This window comes from Erinaceus europaeus, chromosome 5, assembly GCF_950295315.1.
Source record: "Erinaceus europaeus chromosome 5, mEriEur2.1, whole genome shotgun sequence".
In the NCBI taxonomy this organism is placed as follows: domain Eukaryota; kingdom Metazoa; phylum Chordata; class Mammalia; order Eulipotyphla; family Erinaceidae; genus Erinaceus; species Erinaceus europaeus.
The window spans coordinates 60,541,215-60,566,714 of record NC_080166.1 but is presented as its reverse complement, the minus strand read 5'-3'; the positions used below and the strand labels follow the sequence as shown (position 1 = coordinate 60,566,714).

Below are 25,500 nucleotides of genomic sequence, written 5' to 3'. Positions count from 1 at the left end.
TATGAGGACCCAGGTTTCAAATCCCAACCCCCTCCACCTGCATGGTGGTTAGCAGTGTTGCAGGTATTTCTCCTTCTCTCTCCCACTCTCTCTCTTTCTTTCTTTCTTTCTTTCTTTCTTTCTTTCTTTCTTTCTTTCTGTCCTATCAAATAAGAAAGAGAGAAAGGAAGGAAGGAAGGAAGGAAGGGAGGAAGGAAGGGAGGGAAGAAAGAAAGAAAGAAAGAAAGAAAGAAAGAAAGAAAGAAAGAAAGAAAGAAAGAGAGACTTCCCAGAGCGGTGAATTTGTTGCGTAGGTGGTAAAAAAAAAAAAAAGAAAGAAAGAAAGAAAGGAAGAAAGAAAGAAAGAAAGAAAAATCTGTTTCTAGATAAGTGCTTTACCAAGTCAATCGTTCCAGCTGTAGACCTGGTTACCCTGCTCCCTCCTCCTGCTAACCCCCCTGAGGTGACAGCATCCAGATAGGAAGCCTCCATTTAGGACACTGGCCATGTTCTTCCTCTCTGACTGTCTGTCTTCCTCTTGAAGGTTTATTTGTAAGAGAGACAGAGAAGCACAGCATCACTCTGGCACATGTACTGTTGGGGACTGAACTCAGGACCCCATGCTTTAGAGTCCAAGGCTTTACCCACTGTACCCCTGCTAAATTTCTTTCTTCCTCTTCTTCATGCTTTAAACAGATTGACTGCTTCACTCTCACAGCAGAGAGGGTGGGTGGGGGTGGGAGGGACCGGAGCATCACTCTGGCCCATGTGGTGCTGGGGATAGAACCTGGAACCTCATGCTTGAGAGTCCAATGCTTTTTTTGTTGTTATTGCCAACAGGGTTATGGCTGGGGATGAGGACTGGCACTACAAATCCACTGCTCCTAGCAGTCATGTTTTCCTTCCATTTTACTGGGTAGGACAGAAATTGAGAGGGAAAGAAAAAGACGGACATCTGTGGATCTGTCATCGCTTGTGAAGGGTCCCCAGTACAGGTGGGGAACAGGGGCTTGAACCTGGGCCCTTGAGAGTTCATGCTTTATCCACTACACCACCTCCTGAGCTGCTGTAACTTTTCTTTCTTCTTTTTTTAATGTTTTAAACAGATCTATTTCTTTATTTTCTGACTGAGAGATGGGGGTAGGGAGGGACACGAGGGCCCCCGGGCACTGCCCTTACCTTTGCTGAGAGCGGGGCCACAGCAGGCCTCTTCCTCTGAGCGGAACCAGAAAGCCGGTAGCAGTAGTGAGGTTTGCAGTAGAATTTACCTGCAGGCAGCGAGAGGCAGGGGCGTGAGTGAGGTCTCTTGGTGCTGAGCTGGACCCCGGGGCCACAGGACAAGCCTCACCATCTTCCCCAACACAGGGTGCCACTCCAGCTGTGGCCCCACCCTCCCCCAGGCCAGGGCCCTTGTCTGGGAGACTTTTCCTCCCTGCGAACTTCCATTTTAGCTCTCCTTTCCCTGGGCCCTCTAAGGGGGTGGGTCCTCTCAGGCTATGTGAGGGCCATTGAGCCACCACCCAATCAGTGTGCAGGGCACAGCCATGAGGCCTGTGTGGCAGGGCCAGCAAACAAAGTGGCAGTGTGTGCAGGACAAAGATGTGGTCACATGCAAGCCAGGAGCTGCATTCCTGGGGGGAGCCCAGACTGAATGCAAGGGCAGGGTAGAGGCAGCGGTAACTCTGATAGGACCCCTTCTGTGGGTCCCCCTCCCACAACCGTCCACATGCCAGCACTGGTCAGAAGGCAGCGGTGACCCCCAGGAGGGTCACAGTCAGCATGAAAGAGGCCATCGGCCTGCTGTGGACAGTGGTGGGGGAAAGTCGGGCAGAGTGCATTGGGGAGCATGCGCAGTGGCAGGATGAGAATTAAGTGTCGCCCCCGGCTGGCCGTGTCTGAGCGCTTCCTGGGTCCTCATGGGTCATGCATTTACCACTCGGTTTGACTGGGTGTTTGAAACAGGGACTTTGGCTTCCTCCAGGACACCCGCAGTGAGCGTCACTTGTAAAGGGTCATTTACACCACTATTTATGTGTGCACGTGCGCGCGCACACGCACACATCTGCTTGAAGAGCCAAGACTTTTGAACATGGGACACTCAGCCCTTTGCTAGAAACTGCTGGGACAGCTTGAGTGGTCCACTTTGTCCTTATTTGTAATAAGTGCTGTAATGAATTTCTCCAAAGGATGTGGCAACACTAATTCGAAAGGACACACATATCCGTGTTCATAGCTGTACTATTCACAACAGCCAACAAGTATGAGCAGCCTAAATGCCCATCGACAGATGATTGGCTAAAGAAGTTACGGGACAGGGGGCAGGTAGTGGTGAACCTAGTTAAGTGCACATAGCACGAAGTGCAAGGACCAGTATAAGGATCCCAGTTCAAGCCCTTGGCTCCCCACCAGCAGGGTGGGGTGAGGGGTCTCTTCACAAGTTGTGAAGCAGGTCTGCAGGTGTCTATCTTTCTCTCTTTTCTATCTTCCCCTTCTCTCTCAATTTCTCTCTGTCCTATCCGATAAAAATGGTTTTCCGAAAAGAGGGGGCCGTGCAGTAGCACAGAGGGTGAAGCACACATGGTACAAAGCGCAAGGGTCGGTGTAAGGATCCTAGTTCGAGCCCCTGGCTTCCCACCTGCAGGGGATCGCTTTGCAAGTGGTGGTGAAGCAGGTGTCTATCTTTCTCTCCCTCTCTCTTTCCCTCCTCTCACCATTTCTCTCTGTCCAATCCAACAACAATGACATTAATAACAAAAATAATAATAACCACAACAATTATTTAAAAAAAAAAAAAGGGCAACAAAAGGGAAAAAAATGGTCTCTAGGAGCAGTGGATTTGTAGTGCTGGCATCAAGCCCCAGAGATAACCCTGGAGGGGGAAAAAAAAAATACGACTTAGAAATCTCTAGCCACAAATCATTACATGGTTGACTCATGAACAAGACAGGCTTGAGCATATACATGGACTCTCTGATGAAGATGGTATAAACTTACAGCATCAGAGATACCTTATGGCCCAGCGATATCTTTGCTGTATGATCGGCTTAATAACACCTACTTAATTATAAGGAATCTGTATGTGACACATCTAACAAGCCAACTGTGTTGACAGGACTCTCATGGCCCCAGGCAGCTTTCCTCTGCATCGCGTGTGTTCTGAAGGAGGCTGTCCCACACTGGCACATGACCGTCACTGCCACTGCAGACACTGAGGCCAGGGGACCACCGGGTTTACACCCTCAGCTTCTCACAAGGCCAGTTGGGGTGCTTTCCCCACTTGGGTGTATTCCCTTCTAAAACCTACTATAAACCATTGTGCTCTTGGAAATTTTAGCCAGGGTAGCAGATAATTAGGACGAGACAAAAGGGCAAGTGCGGGGGATGGGGAGGTGTCACAGAATACTTTCTGGTCTGCTCTGCAGATACACTGCGAGGGAATTCTTAGGCCTGCGAGAGAATCTGAAGGGGTGGTGAGCTCCCCACTTCCCACCAGAGAGGAGCAGCGGACAGCGTCCCAGGCTAGGAGGCTCAAGGAATGATTGTGGGAGAGTCCAGGTGACCCAGGGACAATTCTGGGGGGAGAGGGGGAGGCAGCAATGAATATCAGTGCTACTGCAGATATCTCTCCCACTCCTTCTAAGAAAAATAAGATGAAAACCACAAGCCTGGACCTCCGTGACCCAGGAACCCTGGACCATGGACCCCCATGTCCCTGGATGCCCAAGACCTTAGAACCTCATGACCCTAGAACCCAATGATCCTGGACCCCCATGACCCTGCACTCCCATGTCACTAGACACCCATGACCCTGGATCCCCATGTCCCAAGAACCCTATGACCCTGCACCAGCATGACCCTGGACCCCCCATGTCCCTGGACCCCTATGACATGGCACCCCCATGTCCTGGACCCCCATGTTCCTGGACCCTCCTGTCCCTGCACCTCCATGTCCCTGGATCCCTGGTCCACGCCGTGAGGTGAGAGGCAGATACAGGTGAGACTGGAGACCTCTGAGGCCCACCCACCACTGCTGGGAGTACTGTCTCTTGCAGACACTGTGCCAGATAGCTGGCAGCAGGAACAGTGCCAGATCTCAGGACAGAGGGCTGGGGATTCAGGTAGAGGCCCCGAGTGTCAGCTCCCTGCCTCCCCCACCCCCTGCCCCAGCCCCCAACTCACCATCCTCGATGTCGTAGGCGTAGGCAGACAGACGCAGTGTAGTGGCACAGTACTCGCACTTGAAGCAGCTGCGGTGGAAGAACTTGCCCTCAGCACTCAGCCGCTCCATCACGTACACCCGCTTCTGGCAGAAGTAGCATGTGTCGCTGCCGCCCAGGTTCTGCGGGAACTCCTTCTTTATGGAGGCCTGTGTATGCGGAGGGGCGGGGGGGGGGGGCATGTCAGGCCAGGCCTGTGACCTGCCCGGCTGCGGTGATGGGCCTGTAGTGACATCTGTTTTCAGAGTGTTTTGTGACAACTGAGGCAAACTATCGCCAGAACACTTTTGCTGTCAGTTTTATTTACTTATAGACAGAGAAACTGAGAGGGAATGGGGAGACAGAGAAGGAAAGCCTGAGAGACACCTGCAGCCCTGCTTCGCCACTTGGGAAGCTTTCCCCCTGTAGATGGGGACCTTCCTTGAGCACTGTAATGTGTGCTCAATCAGGTGCACCACCAGGTATGGATTTGAAAACTTTTAAAAGATGTTTTTTATTTATTATTGGACAGAGATAGAAATTGAGAGGGAGGAGGGAGAGAGACAGAGAGACACCTGCAGCCCTGCTTCACCGCTTGTGAAGCTTTCCCCCTGCAGGTGGGGACCAGGGACTTGAACCTGGGTCTTTGAGCACTGTAATGTGAGCACTTAAAGAGGTGCACCACTTTTAATAATATATATTAAAAACACTGGATTGTCAGAAAAGTCATGGCATATTTTCTTCTTTTTAATCTTCTATTGATTACTGAATAGAGACAGAAATTGAAGAATGGGGAGATAGAGAGAGAGAGAGACACCTGCAGCCTTGCTTCACCACTCGTGAAGCTTTCCCCCTGCAGTTGGGGACCAGGGGCTTGAACCTGGGTCCTTGCACACCGTAGTGTGTGCGCTTAATCAGGTGCGTCATGACTTTCTGAGAACCCAGTCTATTCACTGTCCACATGGCTCACAGACAGCCCAAGAGCAAACGCTTCTCAGCCAGCCAGGCATGCTTGTGCACAGAACATTCTCAACAGCGACTGTGGTCTGGAGCGTTTGGCTGTGGCAAGTCAGACCCGCTCAGGAGAGACACCACGTGGCTCTGGGTGACAGTCAGCTACAGACAAGCCGGGCCTGTGTCTTGTGATAGTGCCAGGCCCAGAAAGACACAGCGTCCTGGGTGCGAGGCTTACCACTTCCTTCTTGTCTAGAAGGGCTCTGGGCTGTTCTTTCCTTTGGAGCTGACTGGCTATCTGCTCGGCCAGTGAGCTCACTCCGCCTGTGTACATCTTTATATACTTCTATCCGCCGGAGGTTACAAAGACACCAGAGCGAATGGGGCGCGGGGGGGGGGGAGGGGGGGAGGAGGAGTGGGGGGAAGGGGAAGGAGGCGGAGGAGGGGAAAGAGAGGAAGAGGAATGGGGGAGGGGAGGAGGGGGAAAAATCAGTTAAGAAGACGGAAAACACACCCTGGGAAGGTGCAAAATGAACACAAAGTGCAGTGGCAAACCATGCTGACAGGGTGCCCACAAACAGGGGTCTTGGTGAGTGTTCACAGGTGACAGGGAAGAAACTTGGGACTCTCAGGCGTCAGGAGAACAGGGAGATGACAGCAGGACACGGAGGTCCAGAAATGACACTGCTCTGCACGATGCTTTGGAGTCTGCGGCTGTGGGGTCAGTGTGGGTGGGGACAGGAGGGATGCAGATACAAGAGGGGGCCCCAGATGACAAGTGGGGCACCCAGAAAGGGCACCATCCTCACCGCAGGCACTCAGACTGACAGTGTGGGAGAGGGCGTGGGAAGCTTTTTCCTTGTTGAAAAAGGAACCAAACAGGGAGCCGGGTGGTGGCACAGATGGTTAAGCGCAAGGACCTGAGCAAGTATTCAGGTTTGAGCCCCGGCTCCCCACCTGCACGGAGGACTTTCACGAGCTGTCTTCCCCTCTCTATCTCCCCCCTCCTCTCTCAATTTCTCTTTGTCCTGTCCAATAAAACGGACGGGAAAAAAAAAAGGCCTCCAGGAGCAATGGATTTGTAGTGCTGGCACCAAGGCCCTACAAGATAACCCTGGAGGCAAAAAAAGAAAAGAAAACAGGGCAGGGGAGACAGCATAGTGGTTATGCAAACAGAGTCTCATGCCTGAGGCTCCTAAGTCCCAGGTTCAATCCTCCACACCACCATAAACCAGAACTGAGCAGTGCTCTGGTATTTCTGTGTGTGTGTCTCTCTCTGCAACTCTCTCAAAATAAATAAAATTAAAAAGAAATAGAAAACACACACACACAGAGTGGCAGAAGCTCAAATGAAAACACCAGTCCTGAGGGTACAGCTAGAACGGGGAGCCAATGATATTTCGTGGACTTCCACATTAGAGACATCTCACAGTTGGTTTCTCACCCCGACCTCCCTTAGATCTGGAAGGTGAGAGAGGCCCTGGCAGAGCTGTGCTGATAGGGGTGTGTGTAGACCAGCTCACACAGGAGTCAGGACCCTCGGTGAACCTGAGCTGGCGGCTTGGCCCGGCCATCCTTCCCACCGGGGCGGGGCGCCTCAGCCACTCAGCCCACTGGGCACTGTCTGCTACAGCCAGCTCACAAGCCCCACCTGGGAGACTTCAAGACTCTAGCTCAGCTGGTTCCTGGCATGAGAAGCAGGTGGTTTCTATCTCCTTACTATTTCTTCAGAGTGGGGACGTAGCAATTGCTGGACTCATACTACTGTGCGAACACACACACACACACCATGCTGTCGAGGGGAAGCGCATACAGAAAGGGCAAGAGATGCCTCCATTTCCACTCTAGTGCTGGGCAGGTGCCACTGGAGAGAATGGCAGGGACCCCAAAGCCAGGAGATATCCCCCAATACCAGATGCGCACAACCCCATCTAGAGATCTCATGACTCTCTGGTACAAATCTTCTTACACGCATTAACGCGAAGACATGAGACGTTTAAGAAGCGAATGGTGTAGGGAGGCAGGTGGGGGGGGGGCACTGGAGCAGCAAAGTGGCGCTCTCTCTCCCTCCCTCCCCCCCTTTCTCTCTCAGTTTCTCTGTCCTGTCCAATAACATGGAAAGAATGGCCACTGGGAGCAGTGGATACATAGTGCTGCCACTGTGCCCCAGCGATAACCCTGGAGGAAAAAACCAAAAAACTGGGGCAGGGTGGCAGCATACTGGGTTGAGCATATATGTTACAGCGCACAAGGGCCCAGGTTCAAGTCCCTGGTTCCCATCTGCAGGGGGGAAGTTTCACGAGTGGTGAAGCAGGGCTGCAGGTGTCCTTCTATCTTTCCCTATCATCCCCTTTCACTCTCAATTTCTGGCTGTGTCTAACCCTTAAATAAAGATATCTCTGCATGACAACTTTTTACAGACCATCATTTCCCAAATAAAGACAAAGCGGATGGCCAAGACGCGCCAGCTGTTCTTTGTGACGCACTGAGATCCAGCAGGTGTGCTTTGGTCATTCTGGCGGGCCCCTAACAGCTCGCAGCCTCTCTGACTCAGACTCTGGTGTGTGTGGATGGGCAGACGGGCTGGCCCACACAGAGCGGGTCCAGGGCAGTGTGAAGAGGTCCCAGACCTCCCTCGGCAGCAGGTGACACCAGGGCGGGTGGAGTGACACAGGCTGGGTGGGAGGTGGTGGAGCTCTGCAGGCATCGGGGTGGGGCTACCTGTCGGAGGGAGTCAGAGGAGGAGGAGGGAGAGGCGGGGCGCTGGGAAGAGTGGAGGCTGAGAGCAAGCTCCCGCTGGTCCACAAGGAATCGACGAAAAGGCTCTGGTTCTGGCTATAAGACACAAGATGGGATAGAAGTCAAGGTGAGTGTCCTGTGTGGAGCAGTACATAGTGGGGTGGCCTGGCCGTGGGCCCTCTGACCGGAGACTAAACCAGAGCTTGCCAAGGACACTCAGCCTGTGGAAGCGTGGCTGCTGGCGCCCTCCCTGTGCAAACAGCCAGGGTATAGGCAGTGGCCCCCTGACACAAACACACCTCGTGCTCTGCGGTGCCCCTCGCTGGCTGGGGCTGGGACTTCTCTTGGGCGATTCTACTGCCAGCTCATGCCCCTCCTCAAGTCTCAACCAACAGCAACCCCAGAGACAGCCGGGCCAGGCTGGAGCTCCCTCCTGCTGCCCACCGCATGAGCTCAGGGACCAGGAGAGAGAGAGCAGAGCAGAGTGGAGGACCTGCAGCCAGGCTTGTGCCCATGTCCAAAGCAGACAGGGGCCTAGGATGAGTCATCTGCAGGGTCCTTAGTTCAATCCTTGGCACTGCATGTACCAGAGTGATGCTCTGCTCCCCCCCCCCCATTAATTAATAAATACATCTTTTAGGGTCCAGGAAGTGGAGTAGTGGATAAAGCCCTGGATTCCTACCCATGGGATCCTGAGTTCATTTAATATTATTTACAAATCTTAGATGTTGACAGGACTGGGTGCTTCTGGTCTACCTGGTCCAAGATTATAGGTGATTGAATACTTCGACAAAAGCTGTTACTGAGAATGCTTTAACAATTTAATCCCAGTGGCTGCATTCAATCAGCTTAGAAACCCTGCAGATGACTCAAACTTGAAAGATTAAGTGCTAAAGGAAGAGATACTCAGAACTGAGGTTGGTGCATTTAAAGACCTCGAGACATTCAGTGTATTTCCCTTGTCGTACTGAATAAATATTAGTAACAGCAGAAAGTAGCACCACTCCTACCGCCAAAGTTCTGTGTTCCTACTCCCATCCCCCTACAGTGGAGCTGAAAATCCACCCCCACCCCCCCGCACCCAAATCTTTTATTTTGGTGCAATACTCCAAACCCAGTCCAAATTCTGTTTTGCCTTTCCCAACTTGTATGAGTGAGATCATCCCATATTCATCCTTCTCTTTCTGGCCTATCTCACTTCACATGCTTCCTTCTAGCTCCATCCAAGATGGGGTGAAGAAGGTGGATTTATGTGTTCAATCCCAGGCCCCACATGTGCCAGAGTGACACTCTGGTTCTCTTTCTCATAAATAAATAAACAAATCTTAAAAAAAGAAAAGAAAAGAAAAAGCAGGTAGGATGGTCAAGGGGAAAGGCCAGTCATTTCTCCCCTAGGGCTTCCCAAAAGACTGGGGAAAGCATTCGTCATGTAGCAACTGCACATCTCTGGCCAGACCCAGCCTTTCTCCACAGCCATCTGCTGCCCAGTGAGCCCTGACTGACTGAGAAGCTCAGCTAAAGTGGCTCGTGAGCTGGCCCGGTCTCTTCACACCCCTGGCACTGAGCATGGCATCAAACACAGGGTGGCCCAGGTGTGCAGAGTGGATTCACGGAGCTCTGCCCAGTGTTGCCTCTGGCTTGGAAGCTGCGCTGTGTGAGCTGCGCACAAAGTCAACACCACCAGCGGAGAGAATCCCGCCACCTAGCCGGGTGACACAGTGTGTGAGAAGCTAGGGTAGCTGGGACAGTCCCCCCACCCCACCCCACACCCAATTCCCACAGCTCTCAGAGCCCCAAGCCACACTCCATGCTGTTACCCTCCTGCGCTGGGTGCTCTGCTGGCCATGGCTGTCAGCACCAACGCTCATCTGTGGGCAGCAAAGGCGGACGCTTCAGTTCCTCGCACACGCCTCTCGGGGCCCAGCTAGCCATTAACGTACATCTTCTGACTCTTACATACCAAATGACTGCCATCCTCCCGGCCCCAGGACAGTGCCAACACCTCATGCCGGCCCTCCAGTGAGCTCAGCACTGGCAGGACTGCGGTTAGTGTCCAAACGTGCTTGGTTCACACAGTGGCACGAGGGAGACAGAGGTGGTCAGTGGGAGGCTGGGGGAGGAGGAGGAGGCTGGTTAGAAAAGAGAAGCTGTCCATAGCAAGGTGTTAGGAAAAAGAGCTGAGGAGGAAGAATCAAGCAGGCAGAAGTGACTGCCAGCAACCCAGAGGGATAACTGTAGGGTGGGGGTGGGGGGGGTGGCTGGCTGGAGGCTGGATGGCAGCATGGGACCAGAGCACGGTTTATTTAAGAGAGATGGGGACTGCAGTCTGGGAGGTGGTGCCGTGGATGGAGTCTTTGTCTCTTGGGCATGAAGCCCTAAGCTTGATCCGTGGCATCACATGTGCAAGAGTGAGGCTCTGATTCTCTCTCTCTAATTAAGTAAGTAAATCTTGGGCCAGTGAGATAATTCACTTGGTTAGTGCGCTGTTTTGCCATGTGGGATCCGGGTTCAAGCCTGGGCCCCAAGTCACTGAAGGAAGCTTCAGTGCTGTGGTTGCTTGCACTCTCTCTCTGCCTCTATCTATAATTTTGTATAATATTTTTATATTTATTTATTTATTTCCCCTTTTGTTGCACTTGTTGGTTTTTATAGTTGTTGTAATTATTATTGTTGTTGTTACTGATGTCGGCGTTGTTAGATAGGACAGAGAGAAATGGAGAGCAACTCCCCTGCAGATGGGGAGCCGGGGGCTCGAACCAGGATCCTTACGCCAGTCCTTGAGCTTTGCGCCACGGTGTTTAACCCGCTGTGCTACCATCTGACTCCCAATGAAAAAATTTTTTTAAAAAATGCGTCAAAGGGGGACTAGAGGATGGCAGATCAGGTTAACCACACACATTATAGTGTGCCAGGACCCAGGTTCAAGCCCCTGGTCCCCACCTGCAGGGAGAAAGTTTCACAAATGGTAAAGCAGGGCTGCAGGTGTCTCTCTGTCTCTGTTCCACTCTATCTTACCCCTTCCCTCCTGATTTCTCTGTCTCTATTCAATAAATAAATAAATAAATTTAGGGAGCTAGGCAGTGGTGCACCTGGTTAAGCGCACACACTAGAGTGTGCAAGGAACCAGGTGTAAGCCTCTGGTCCCCTCTCTATCTCCTCCGCTCCTCTCAATTTCTCTGTCTCTATCCAATAATAAGTAAATAAATAAATAAAAATAAAAATAAAAAATTAAAAAATGAGAACATTAATGTTAAGAAAAACAAAACCAAACCACCATGTCTTCTCATAGAGCCTGCCTTGTATTATATTAGTAGGGCTACCTGCACTTCTTCGGGCTACAGCCCAGAGCCACATGCAGTGTGTCATCATTATAAGCCCACAGTTGGCTCCTTATCAGGAAGCAGCTCTCTAATGGCCAGTCTGGACTATATGTGAGTGTGTGTGTGTGTGGGGGGGGGGGGCGCAGATGAGGAGGACCGGGGCTGCAGTGAGAAGCTAAAGTGGCCAGTGCGAGTTTTAAAAGGAAGAGGAACAAAACTCGTGTGGGGAGGTCCTCCAGAAGGTTCTGGAAGCTCAGTTTAACTCTGTCTTGTGGCACAAGAGAGGAGGCTGCTTGCCCTCGAGTGGGGTCAGTGAGAGAGAGAGAGAGTGAGTCTGCAGGGGTCTCTGGGACTGCACTGTGCGGCTCCATGCTGTGGGCAGGGCCAGATTAAGCAGCTCCGGGTCTGACTGCCCCTGTGGGTGTCCTCTGCATTTGCTCCCGCAGTTGAGGGGGTGAGGGGGACACAGACAGGCCCACGGAGCATGCGGAAGAACAGACGACATCACCTGCTGGCGGCCCCGCAGCCCCCAGGGGGGCGGCGGAGACGGAGGGGGACAGAGCGTGATCACTTTTTTGGGGCAGGTCCGAGAGAGATCCGTTTCTCGTCGCTTTGACACCGACAGACAGACAAAGAGAAGACTGGTGAGGCAGGGCCCAATGTGACAGCCGGTCCTGGTGTCTGCGGCTTTCCAGAGGGCCCCGCCTGGGCCTCCCCACACCCCCACAATGGTGGCCAGAGAGGGGACGGCTTTATTATAAGTAGGGACCAGACACTCAGGTCACCCATCCTGAGCGGCCCACCCCTGAACTCCTAGCGAGGCAGCGTATGGCAAGGTCCCACCCCAGCCTCTCATCTCGTCCCCTCACACAGCTCCAGAAGATTCTGGAAGGCCACCAAGGCAATACAAAGCAGCATGGGAGGGGGCAGTCAACCTCAATCATCTGTACAGGGTCCACACATGAGGTCCTCCCTCCCCACACACATCCTCTCCCTCTGCCATTCTAGTCCCTTCTCTGCGGGTCTGTCTGTGGCTCAGAGAACCCTGCAGAACTTTGGCAAGAAGCACAGGCTTCGTCTTGGCCTCATGCGACTTCCAGGACCTGGCTGGAGAGAGGGGATCGGCAAGAGTCCAGGGCTGGGAGGGCTGAGCTGAAGGCTGCATGCACACAGGTGGTGGAAGAGCCCACGATCCGCTCCCCCCCTTCCTCACTGGGACCCAGTCCTGTGCCCAGCCCAGCACACCACCCCCAGGGAAGCACAGTGGGAGTCAAGATGGGGGCGTCAGTCATAACACCCTCCTAGCTACACAGGAAGGTAGAGGAGGGGGTAGTTAGTTGGGGGCATATTAGAAGCAGAGGGTCCTAGAGTCCTCCCTCCCTAGAACCCCTCTGCCTCTGACATGGCACCCCAATATTCTAGCTTCCAGGACAGAAAAACATTTCGTCTGAGCACCAACACTTCATACAGCGAGAACAATGGGGCACAGTGGGGGCTTCCAGGGGGTGGGCGAAAGAGGGAAAACACATCAAAAAGCACAGATCCTGACTATACAGCATGAAACACAAGAGGTCCCAGCAGGAACTCACTGCTTCCGGCTCCCCACTTGGCTAAGACCCCCAGTTAGTGACGTTTACCCACAGAGCCCAGGGCTGTCGAGGGCTCCCTCTGCACCCTTCTGGCTGCACTGTGACCATCCACTGCCTAGAGGACACAGTGGCAGCCCCTCTCCCTGCAACACCCTGGCTGGGGGCGCTGGATGGGCCAGCTTACCGGGAAGGAGGCCTCGGCTCGGCCTGGGCCCTGGGCCCACTCCAGCAGCTGAAGACTCCCAGAACTGGGGCTGTTAAACCATCCGTTTAACGTTCCCATGCTCCTGTCCAGACAGTCTTCCCTACTGGCTCCTCCCGAGTGAGGACCCAGGCTTCACCGCCGTCTACTTTAGGGTAGCTTTGACTCAGCTCTCCCTTCCAATCATGCCTTCCACCTAGACATCCAGGAAACTGCAATGAAGCTAACTGGACCCCAGGGGTAGAGTAGTGGGTAAGGCGCTGGGCTCGCAAGCATCAGGTCCCAAGTTCAATTCAGTTCCTGGCATTGCATGTGCCAAAGGGACTCCGCTCTGGTTCTCTCTCCCCTCTTCCTAGTCTTCTCTCTCATGATTCAATTTCAAAACAACAATAAAGCAAAGCTGGATTTCTACAGGGCTTCTCCCCCTCCAGGAAGAGCCCCAGTCTGAGAGAAGGCGCCAACGCCACTCCTGCTGCGAGTTTGAGTTTGGCTATCGAGTGCCTTGCTCAACCCCAGTGGGCCCCACCCTTGATGTGGCATGGCACCGAAACATGGGTCACAGTGAGTCTGACAGACTTAGCCACCCCGCCCCCGCCCTTCCCAGTGGGAGCTGCCACAGAGCTGTGCTGAGGCCAGTGCACCCGGCCCCCGTAAGGTGACAGAGGACACGGGGACCTGCTCACCTGTGACGGGGGCAGAGACAGCAGTAGAAACCAGCCATGTGCCGGGCCCCCTGTTCTGTCCTACTCTGGACTGCTCAGGAGACCCTCCAGAGGCTTAGTGAAAATTTCCCCAAAGTGAACTTTGGATAAAGGCAAAACGCCCACCCAGAAGATGCCCAAGATGATCATCTCTGCTTAGACAAGAAGCCCGGCTCAAAGAGCTGGCGAAACAGCTCCCTTGGACAGTAAGTACTCCTTGGCCATGTGCATGACCAGGTTCGAGCCTGGCCCCCCACTGCACTGAAGGAGGCATCGGTGCTGTGGTCACTTTCCTTTTCTCTATCTTTCAAAAAGAAAATCTTGAGGCCGGGTGGTGGCGCATCTGGTTGAGCACACATGCTACAGCGCGCAAGGACCCGGGTTCAAGCTCCCTGGTCCCCACCTGCAGGAGGGAAAAGCTTGAAAATGGTGAAACAAGGCTGCAGGTGTCTCTCTCCCTCGCTATCATCCCCATCCCTCTTGATTTCTGGCTGTCTCCAGTCAACAAATAAAGATAATAATAATAATACAAAATCAGCTGGAAATTGTTCCTTGGATGACATTTTCCTGTCTCATACAAAAGGCTCTGCTGCTCCAATGCTCTCAGACTTGATGTACTCAGGTGTCTACGTCCCAGGTAAGGTATTAGCAAAACTCCACTTGAGAAACAGACAAACACCTGCACTCAGCCAAAGCCTGAGGATCCCGGACCACCCACAGGTGGCGCCAGATGCTTCCAGCAAGAAGGAACAGTCCAGCCTGTCTCCTGGCTTCTCAGACAACAGGGACTCACACCAGTGCACAGCAATAGTCACTAAGATCTGCCCAGGGACCAGGTCACTACACCAATGGCACAGGGCCTCCTGCCCCAGGAGCTCGGCCCTAGCGTGCAGGCTGGGGAGGCGTGAGGAAGGCAGGCTGAGGGGCCCCGGCCGGCCTCCAAGCAAGTCCTTTACCTGTTTCCACCGGGGGGTGGGCGCAGGTCGGCAGTGGGCCCCATGCTCTTGTGTTGGCTGTGAGACACAGACCCGAAGGAGGTAGGAAAAGGACATGGAGACAAAACAAAATAAAACACATTAAGGGAGGAGGAGGAGGAGGCAGCATGAAAAGTGGGGACTCACAGGACACATGGCTCTGAGCTGGGGGCGGGTGGAGGACAGAATTCACCCCAAGAAAGACACTTGTGAAGGTGATGCGATAACCCAAAAAGCAGATGCGGGGCAGTGCGATGGCACACCTGGCTGAGCACACATTACAGTGCGCAAGGACCTGGGTTCGATGCACCAGTCCCTACCTGCATGGGAAAAGCTTCACAGGTGCTGAAGCAGAGATGAAGGTGTCTCTCTGTCTCTCTCTCTCTCTCTCTCTCTCTCTATCTCCCCCTTCTTCTCGATTTCTGGCTGTCTCTATCCAATAAATAAATAGTTAAAAAAAAAAAAATCAGGGGCCAGGTGGTGGTGCACCAGGTTGAGCGCACATTACGGTGCGCAAGGACCCAGGTTCAAGCCCCTGGTCCCCACCTGTAGGGGGAAAGCTTCACGAGTGGTGAAGCAAGGCTGCAGGTGTCTCTCTGTCTCCCTATCTCTCCCTTCCTCTCAATTTCTGGCTGTCTCTATCCAAAAAATAAATAAAGATTTAAAAAAAAAATCAGATGCAGGGTGAAGCTGTGTGTCTCTGAGCCTTGGGTGTGAATTCTGACTGGGCTAAGGAGTCTCTCCATGCAAGACAAGGAGCGAGGCCATCTCTCCGGGTTGAGGGTCCTTTGAGGAAAGCCTCTGACTGCAAGGGAATGGTGGCTGTATAGGAGTGGAGGAATGAGAAAATAGATGAAGAGAGTGGGACACCCCTGTTGCAGCTGTTCTCCAGTTGCTCCTCATGAGGGAAACCGGACAGAAGCTTGCAAAGGGAACTGCAAGTTCATATCATCTCCTCCGACAAGCTCTTTGTAACTTTTAGACGAGACAAGAGTGGCAAGGACATGCCAAGTTGAGGGCACCCGGGGAACGGTGTACGGGAGTTGGGGGTAGTCCCCGTGAAGGCTCACGCCAAGTTCCAGGATGGCCTGAGAGACCCACCAGCAACACAGGAAGAAGCTCTGTCACAACAGTGTCTACCTCCGGGCCATGACAGCTGAGAAATGTCAAAAGGCAGCTGAGGTAGCAACAGCTACCACACACACTCTGTGGAAACTGCTTTCAGAGTCTGGGCTATGTGGACCTCTATCTAAAGTTAATTTTAAAAAAGCAGGGGAGGGTCCAGGTGCTGGTGCACCTGGTTGAGCACCACAGTGGGCAAGGAACCAGGTTCAAGCCCCTGGTCCCCACCTGTAGGGGAAAAGCTTCACGAATGGTGAAGCAGGGCTGCAGGTGTCTCTCTTCCTCATTTATTTATTTATTTACTTACTTATTTATTTATTTCCTTTTGTTTCCGTTTTATTGTTGTTGTTACTGATGTCATCATTGTTGGATAGGACAGAGAGAAATGAAAAGAGAAGGGAAAGACAGAGAAGGGGAGAGAACGATAAGACACCTGCAGACCTGCTTCACCACCTGTGAAGCGACTCACTCCCCTGCAGGTGGGGAGCCGGGGGCTCAAACCAGGATCCTTCCACTGGTCCTTGCGCTTTGTGCCACCTGTACTTAATCTGCTACACTACCGCTTGACTCCCTCTCTCTTCCTCTTTATCTCCCCCTCCTCCCTCAATTTCTCTGTCTCTATCCAATAATAAATAAATAAAATATATGGGGGCCAGGCTGTAACATACCGTGTTAAGCACACATGGTAAAATAAAATAGGGAGTTGGGTGGTAGCGCAGCAGGTTAAGTGCACGTGGTGCAAAGTGCGAGGACAGGAGTAAGGATCCCGTATCCAGGCCCCGGGTCCCCACCTGCAGGGGGGTCACTTCACAGGCAGTGAAGCAGGTCTGCAGGTGTCTTTCTCTCCCCCTCTGTCTTCCCTTCTTCTCTCCATTTCTCTCTGTCCTATCTAACAATAATGACATCAATAACAACAACAATAATAACTACAACAATAAAACAAGGGCAACAAAAGTGAAAATAAATATCTTAAAGAAATAAAAATAACAAATAAATAAGTAAATAAATAAATAAAAATAAAGCAGAAAAGTGGCCTGGGAGTTGGCACAGTGGATTAACCATTGGACTCTCAAGCATGAAGTACCAAGTTCAACACTTAGCATTGGATATTTGTGGTACTCTTATTCTCTCTCTCTTTCTTAAATAAATCTAAGATTTGTTTAAAAAAAAAAAAAAAAAAGAGGGCCAGGTGGTGATGCACCTGGTTGCACTACCTGGGGATTGAACCTGGGACTTTGGAACCTCAGGCATTAATCTCACTGCATAACCATGATGCTATCTACCCCATACCTTCCTTCTTTTTTAAAAATTTTATTTTTATTTACTTACTCTTTACCAGAGAGAGCACTGCTCAGCTCTGACTTATAGTGTTTGGGGAGTGGGGGCATTTTTTGAACCTAGGACATTGTTAATATGTGCAATGATCTGGTTCAAGCCCCTGGTCCCCACCTGCAGGGAGAAAGTTTTGCGAGTGGTGGAACAGGGCTGTAGGCATTTTTCTCCCTTTCTTGACCTCCCCCTTTGCTCTCAGTTTCTCTGTCCTATCAAATAACTTGGGGGTGGGGGGGAGCTTTATGGAAAAAAAAAAACCACATTTTTTTTTAAAAAAAAGACAAAGGGAATATAGTAAATATTGAATATTAACAGGATTATCTATAGCTGTATATAACACACCTTATAGGTCTATGTACATCCCAGCACTGTCCTTGCTCAGTGAGGATTTTCATTGCCTCTGTGTGCGTTTCTCTCTCTCTCTCTCTCTCTCTCTCTCTCTCTCTGTGAACAGCTACACAGAAAGAGCTGCCTTTTAAAACTAAAATAGGCCAACTCTTTACCTGCTCTATTCCAGCCTTTAGGTTCATGATTAGTCAACAACTTGTTTGGCTTTATTTGTTAACTCTCTTTTCAGCCACCAGGTTCCTGATGCCAACCGGACTTCCCTGGACAAACAACCCCACCAATGTGTCCTGGAGCCCTGTTTCCCCAGAGCCCCACCCCACTAGGGAAAGAGAGAGACAGGCTGGGAGTATGGATCAACCTGTCAACACCCACATTCTGCGGGGAAGCAATTACAGAAGCCAGACCTCCCACCTTCTGCACCCCATAATGACCTTGGGTCCATACTCCCAGAGGGATAAAGAATAGGAAAGCTATCAAGGGAGGGGATGGGATACGGAGTTCTGGTGGTGGGAATTGTGTGGAGTTATACCCCTCTTATCCTATGTCAATGTTTCCTTTTTATAAATTTAAAAAACAAACAAAAAAACCCTTGTGCATATTTCTGTCAGACAGCGCAGAGGTGAAGGGCAGCCCAGAACAGTCCTGAGAACACACCGACTGTGAAACGCTCTGCCGCAGCCAGTCCAGGAGACCACCCACCGCTGGGAGTCTATGGCACAGCCTGCCCCCTCTGCCCTCCGCTGCTGGCAAGCCTGAGCGGACTGGGGTGGGGGGGTGCTGGGGCGTACCTGTCTCCGCACACCAGTGGACTGTGGGGGTGCATTCTCTTCAAACTTGGCCAGCAGCTGGGTTGCCATGTACTTCACTTTGTTCTGGTTGCCGAGGGCCGCGTCCGTCCTTCTGTCGGTCAGCGTGCTCACCAGCATGGGCCGTCCTCGGCAGGCCCGGGGTCCATCCTCCTGACCGACACAGGCAAACCCCCAGCCCCCAAGAACAGCCAATTAGAGAGCCCCCGGTGCCCGCCCCCCTCACCCAGAGACATGTGGCAGCAGGTGGTGGGGCCAGGCAGCTAGAGTTTCTGCTAGTGGGCGAGGGCTTCTAATTTCAATATGGAGTCAGCAAGGCTAATGGCGTTGTTAGGCTGACTCCAGGGAAGGGCTGAGGCACCAACTCGCAGGAGAGTGTGAGTGTGTGCTCTCTTGAGACTCTTCAGGAAAAAAAAAAATCAGGTAAGAAGGGGGGTCAGGTGGTGGCTCATCTGGTTGAGTGCACACATTACAGTGCACAAGGACTTGGGTTCAGGTCCCTGGTCCCCACCTGTGGGGGGAAAGCTTCACACATGGTGAAGCAGGGCTGCAGGTGTCTCTCTGTCTCTCTATCTCCCCTCCTCTCTCAATTTCTCTCTGTCTCTAATACACAATAATTAATTTAAAAAATTAAAGAAAGGGCAAAAAACAACAGATAAGGCAAGAGCCCAGAGAAAACATCCACCCTCCAAGGACAGCTTTCATAGAGGGCCAACAGAACAAGATCAGGGATGCCAGTTCTCACCTCTTCCGACTGGCTGGTCTTCCTCCTCTTTCCAGCACCATCTAAGTCCTTCTCCTTTTTGTCCTATACATCAGGAGAGGAAGGAAACGACATTATTCCCAGCGCTGTACCTCCACTTTGCAGCTGGGGATACAGGAACCCCTCTGTAGTGAACAGCACTGCACACTGGAAAGCTATCAAGAGAGTAAGTCTTTTTTTTTTTTACTGTTTTTTATTTTTTGAAAAATTTTATTTATTTATTTATTTATTTATTATTGGATAGAGATAGAAATGCAGATGGAAGGGGGAGAGAAAGAGGGAAAGAAACGGAGAAACACCTGCAGCCCTGCTTCACCACTCCTCAAGCCTTCCCCCTGCAGGTGGGGACCAGGGGCTTGAACCTGGGTCCTCCTTACCCACTCTAGTGTGTGAGCTTAACCAGGTGCACCATCACCCGGCCCCAAGAGTGAGTCTTCGTATTTCTCAATGTAAAATTTAAAGTAACAACAACAACAAAACTGTAACCAGGTGACAGTGACTCTTGGTGGTCACCTCAGGTCACCCCAAGTGTGAAACCGTGGTCCTGCTGACCTGAGAGGAGTCAGTGTTTCTTGCCAGCAAACTGGATACCCCCACTCACCTTGGGGGAGCGTTTGCGGGAGATGGTCTGCCCCAGCTTGCTCAGGAAGGAGATGGGGGACTTGGTGCTGGCAATGAGCACGGCTTTCTCCTCTGCATTCAGGTCCAGGGCGTCTGGGGGAGAGAGCTCAGTCATTTGGGAGGTCTTGAAGGGGTCCCCCACTTAGTGGGTGTGTCACAGGACCTCTAAAGGCTCATTGGCTCTGACAGCACTTCAGAGCTGCAGGGAGGTCTGCAGATAGGCCGTGTACTGGAGCCGCTCACTCTGCATACACAGTCAGCCCAGCACCCCCAAGGGGCACGCTGGTGGCTTCAGGAACAAACAACTCCACTTGCTTTCCCCAGCTGGAGTCCACCTGTGATGGGGGGGGGGGGGGTCCAAGCCTGAGCGGGCCTGCTACTGGGAGATTTCTGTTGTGAGGGAAAAACACATCAACTCAGAAAAGGTCACAGATATGAGGATTCTGTGGCATAAAAAAAAAAAAAAAAAAAGTACCACTAACTTCTTTTTAAATTTTTTTGAACCCTAAGTGTTTAATTTTATTTATTAGTGCATAGAGACAGAAGAAAATTGAGAGGGCAGGGGAGGGGGGGGGGAGACAGAGAGACACCTGCAGCCTTACTTCACTACTCATGAAACTTTTCCCCCTGCAGATGGGGATCAGGGGCTTGAACCTGGATCCTTGAGCACTATAATGTGAGTGCTTAACCAAGTGTGCCACCATCTAGCCTGGTACCACTAACCAGAGTGATATCTAGTTCTCTCTCTCTCTCTCCTCCTATCTTTCTCATATAAATAAATAAAATCTGAAAAAAAATGGTGAGGGGAGCAGGTGGTGGCACACCTCGTTGAGTGCACAGGTTACAGTGCACAAGGGCCCAGGTTCAAGCCTCCAGTCCCCAGCTACAGGGGGAAAGCTTCATGAGTGGTGAAGCAGGGCTGCAAGTGTCTCTCTGTCTCTCTCCCTCTCTATTGCCTCCTCCTTTCTCAATTTCTCTGTCTCTATCCAACAATAAATTAAAAAATGGAATGTTTAAAAACATAAATAATAAAAAAAAGAGATGTAAAGAAAATGACACCAACCCATTAGCACTCACCATCATCTTTAAAAAAAGAGAGAAAGAGAGAGAGAAATGTGGTGGCTTGTGGTCCAGAAGGTGGCGCAGTGACTCAAGCATCGAACATTCTCAAGCATGAGGTCCTGAGCTCAGTCTCTGGCAGCACATGGCCAGAGTGAAGTCGGGTTTTCTCTCACTCTCTCTTCTAATCTTTCTCATATAAATAAATTTAAAAATCTTTTTTTAAAAAAAAAATGCAGTGACCTGATTAAGGTAAACAGGCAGAAGTTTTGCTCAATCAGGTAGCATGGCCAACACACTGAGGCAAAGCACTGAGGCTAGCTCACTCCACAGGACAAGTGGACCACTTCTGGAGCATCCTGACAGACAGGCGTAGCAGGCCGAGGGAGGGCCAAAGGAAGATGTGGGGGAGACATTGAAAGTGGTGACAGGAGAGTAAGGCAGTTATGGCAGAGAGTGAGGAGAGGACTTGAAAGGCAGATTTCAAGATATCCATGAGCCCTGAGCGGTGCCCACAAGCCCAGGCTGTGACAACTGAGTAAGAGAGTAGGAGCTTGGAGGTTCACGGTGGTGGAGACGGTTGGTGGAGCAGTGAAAACAGAAGCTGGGCTGCACATGCCACAGAGCCTCGGCACCGAAAGTGTAGAAGACACAGGCACGAGCTCCCTCTGAAGTAAAGCTCCCGGGCTGTGGCATAGCCTCAGCTGGACAGTGGGAGGCTTTGCACTACAGGAGGCTCTGGTGAGGTGGTATCTGTCTCTCTCTAAAATAAATAAATGAATAAAGCTCATTCGGAGCAGAAGTAGATGGGAAGGTGGGAGACCCAAGGAAAAGAATTACCCACCTCCAAGGATTTATTTTATTCACGTTTAATTGCCACCAGGATTATCAGTACTGGCATCACAAATCCACTGCTCCTGCAGCTATTTTCCCCACCCACCCTTTTTTTTCCCCTAATTATTATTACATAGGACATAGAGAAATTGAGGGGTCCGGTGGTGGTTCAACTGGTTGAGATCACACGTTACAGTGCACAAGGACTTAGGTTCAAGCCCCTGATCACCACCTGTAGGGGAAAGCTTCACGAGTGGCGCGAAGCAGGGCTGTAGGTCTCTCTCCTTCTCCATCTTCCTCTCCCCTCTCAATTTCTCCTTGTCTCCATCCAATGAGTAAATAAAAATAATAAAATAAATATAAAAATAAATTGAGAGATGGGGAAATAGGGAGAGACACCTGCAACCCCTCCTTCTTCAGGTGGGGAGTAGGGGCTTGAACCTGGGTCCTGGTGCTTGGTAATATGTGCACTTAACCAGCTGTGCCACATCGCCCAGCCCCTATTTCATTCATGACATATAAGACTGACTCACAGGAGGCAGAGGGGAGGAGAGAGAAAGAGACATGTCAGAACACCATTCTGAGACTGAACCAGGTCCTCAGGTGTAAAAGTTGAGTGCTCGTGGTCTGGGAGGTGGCACAGTGGATAAAGCACTGGATTCTCAACCATGAGGTCTTTAGTTCAATCCCCGGCAGCACACGCACCAGGGTGATGTCTGGTTCTTTCTCTCCTCCTATCTTTCTCATGAATACATAAATTCTTAAAAAAAATTTTTAAAAAAATAATAAAAGTTGAATACTCTACCAGAGGAGCTATTTCTCCAGCCTTGAGGAAAACATTTAGATAGGAACATTTGTATAATTACAGACTTAATGAGAAATACCCAGGAGAGAATGAGTGGCTTCTGAAGGAGGCCAGGTGGTAGGTAGCGCACCAGGTTAAGCGCATGTCACCATGCGCAAGGAAAATGGTTCGAGCCTCCCACTCCCTATCTATAGGGAGGACATTTCATGAGTGATGAAACAGGTCTGCAGGTGTCTCTCTGTCTCTCCCCATCTCCCTCTCCTCTCTCAATTTCTCTCCATCCTACCCAATAAAATGGAAAAATGGCCGCCAGGAGCAGTGGATTCATAGTGTTGGCACCAAGCCCCAGAGATAACCCTGGAGGCAAACAAACAAACAAAAAACAACAACAATACATGGTTGGCAGGAGAAAGAGAAGCTAGCTGGTGACACAGGTGTGACGTGTGTGTTGTGCCCATGGCCCTGACTTACCGCTGGAGGGCAGGGCGTCCTTGAACATCTGGTAGAACTGCGTGAGGTACATCACCATGGACAGCTTGTCAGGCTCCCCGACCGAGGCCATTTCCTTGCCCGTCATGATGGGGGAGATGCCCAGTTCCTTCTCGGCGATGTCGAAGGCCAGCTGGTTATTCTTCTCCACGTTCTGCTCCTCTAGAGAGTCGAAGTCTCTGAGGGACACACAGGGTGAAGGAAGACCCATCGGTCTGGCCTGACGGGGGACCTGGATCACGCACCACGGCACGGAGACACCTGCCGTCCTGTATCCCTCAGGTGTGCTCCCGGGCGGGGGGTGTGGGGGCTGATAGCTGAGGGCAGACCGGCCCACCTGACTTCTCAGCCCCTCTCCCATCACTCAGTATAATGAGAATCACCCTCAGAAAGGGAGGGGATGGTACAAGACCCGCCCAGGGTGCCAGCAGAATAGCTGGCTTGGACAGTGTGTTGCTTTGCCATATGTGCGACCCAGGTTCAAGCCTGCCCCCAGAGCACTGAAGGAAGCTTCAGTGCTGTGGTTTCTTTCTCTTTTTATAAATAAATACATCTCTTTTAAAAATATTTAATTAATGAATGAATTTTGGATAGAGAAGAGGGCCAGGCGGTGGTGCACCCCCTGCAGGGGGGAAGCGTCATGAGCAGTGAAGCAGACCTGCAGGTGCCTCTCTTTCTCTCCCTTCTCAATTTCTCTCTGCCCTGTCAAATAAAAACAGAAAGAAAAAAAATGCGGGGAAAAACAGTCACTGGGAGTGGTGGATTTGTAGTGTAGGCACCGAGTCCCAGTGCTAACCCTTGTGGACAAGCAACAACAACAAAAATTAGGTAGAGACAGAGAAGTTGAGATATAAGGGAGAGATAGAGACACCTGCAGAACTATTTCACCGCCTGTGAAGCTTTCTCCCTGCAGGTGTGAATCAGGGATTTGAACCCTTGTCCTTGCACACTGTAATGTGTGTGCTCAACCAGGCGTTCTGCCTCTTCACTCTCTCTGCTTCTACTTGGGGGGGGGGGGGGGAATCTGTCTGTAAAAGGTAAAAAGGGGAAGATAAAAAAAAAATACCCTCAATTGTCCAGTAACATGAATTTCTTACTGAAAATAAAAGCTGAAGTCCAGAGTTCTAAAAAATAAACGCAAGAAAAAGCACTACTTTGGGCTGGGGAGACAGCATAAAGGCTATGACAAAAGAATTCATGCCAGAGGCTTCTAAGTCCCAGGTTCAATCCCTAGCACCACCACAAACCAGCTCTGAGCAGTGCTCTGGTCAAAATAAATAAATAAATAAATAATAGCATCTTAAAACCAAAAAACATCGAAAATTAAAAAAGAAACCAGCATTGTTTTAATCTGTACATTCTCCTGTGCCTAGTGTGTGATCTGTATGTACTAAAGTCCTGTGAGGATTACACTTTTCTGTGGGACTCTTACCACTGGACCCCTGGAACTTAGGTGATGCACTGAATCATTCCTGGTAGATCTTATTCCACTTTCCACACTGGGGGAAAACTTGAAAACTCCCTCCAGAGATTTTTTCTCCCCCCTAATGCAAAATTCCCTGAGTCTTCCCAAGTATTTCGATGAACGAGCCATTTCCTAGTGGGCTTGATTATAAGCTTCTTGTGCTTGGGCCAAGAAAAGACTACGGTGGATTCCTCTCCGGATGAGTCGGGATGAAGGCAGACAGTCCTGTTCTGTGTGTCCTAAGCTACTGATTCTGCAAGAGTTTCTGTTTTAATGCCTTTGCTGGAGATGAAGCTCAGTCAAGACTGTGGAGGCCACATCCTGAATGATGTCACTGGGGTTGAGAACGGGTTGGGATCAGCTCTTTGCGGCTTTTTCTTATGCTGCCAGGAAATTCCAGGCCTTCTCCAGGCAGGTTCAGGCCTGTTCTGACAGGAACACCTTCCTGTCAGCTACTTCTACCTCCATCCTCTTCTCCTGCCTCCATGTGGGGCAGAACTGACTCACTTCTAGAGTTTCTTGTGTGTGTTTTAATAATGACTAACAAGATTATAACAGGGGCACAATTCCACTCAGTTCCCATACCAGAGTTCTATGTCCCATCCTTTCCATTGGAAACTTCCCTATTCTTTATTCCTCTGGGAGTATAGACCCAAATTCTTTATGGAGTGCAGAAGGTGGGAGTTCTGGCATCTGTAATTGCTTCCCCGATGAAGATAGGTGTTAGCGAGTAGATCCACACCCCCAGCCTAAAGCTTCTCCTTCTCCTCTTCTTTTTTTTTTCCCCTTTTTGTTACCCTGGTTGTTCTGCCATTGTTGTGGTTATTATCGTTGTTATTGATGTTGTTGTTGTTGGATAGGACAGAGAGAAATGGAGAGATGAGGGGAAGACAGAGGGGGGAGAGAAAGACAGACACCTGCAGACCTGCTTCACCGCCTGTAAAGCGACTCCCCTGAAGGTGGGGGGCCGGGGGCTTGAACTGGGATCCTTCCACCAGTCCCTGTGCTTTGCATCACGTGCGATTAAACCCACTGCACTACCGCCCGACTCCCCTCCTCCTCTTTTCTTTTTTAAAGATGCATTCTATTTATTAATTTTAAAAAATTTATTACCTTTATTTATTTATTGGCTAGAGAAAGCCAGAAATTGAAAGGAAGGGGAGATAAAGAAGGAGAGAGACAGAGCGTTACCTGTAGCCCTG

The 25,500-nt window shown here is 51.0% G+C and overlaps 1 protein-coding gene across 28 annotated transcripts in view; it reads right to left on the bottom strand.

Moving 5' to 3' along the window:
- The window catches only part of MICAL3 (microtubule associated monooxygenase, calponin and LIM domain containing 3), a 187,674-nt gene that overhangs the window by 72,282 nt on the left and 89,892 nt on the right, over positions 1-25,500 (bottom strand). For 18 of the 28 annotated variants that reach the window (XM_060191367.1, XM_060191377.1, XM_060191374.1 and 15 more), the window contains exons 13-23: positions 22,816-23,012; positions 19,627-19,739; positions 19,008-19,070; positions 18,245-18,415; positions 14,637-14,693; positions 11,697-11,798; positions 9,686-9,736; positions 7,851-7,964; positions 5,368-5,475; positions 4,159-4,345; positions 1,159-1,247 (exon numbers count right to left, since the gene is read on the bottom strand). In XM_060191367.1, the coding sequence (XP_060047350.1) occupies positions 1,159-1,247; positions 4,159-4,345; positions 5,368-5,475; positions 7,851-7,964; positions 9,686-9,736; positions 11,697-11,798; positions 14,637-14,693; positions 18,245-18,415; positions 19,008-19,070; positions 19,627-19,739; positions 22,816-23,012 (1,252 nt within the window). Of the gene's footprint in view, positions 1-1,158; positions 1,248-4,158; positions 4,346-5,367; positions 5,476-7,850; positions 7,965-9,685; positions 9,737-11,696; positions 11,799-14,636; positions 14,694-18,244; positions 18,416-19,007; positions 19,071-19,626; positions 19,740-22,815; positions 23,013-25,500 lie in introns of those variants that run through there. The other 10 variants (XM_060191391.1, XM_060191392.1, XM_060191393.1 and 7 more) reach the window with 7 other exon arrangements.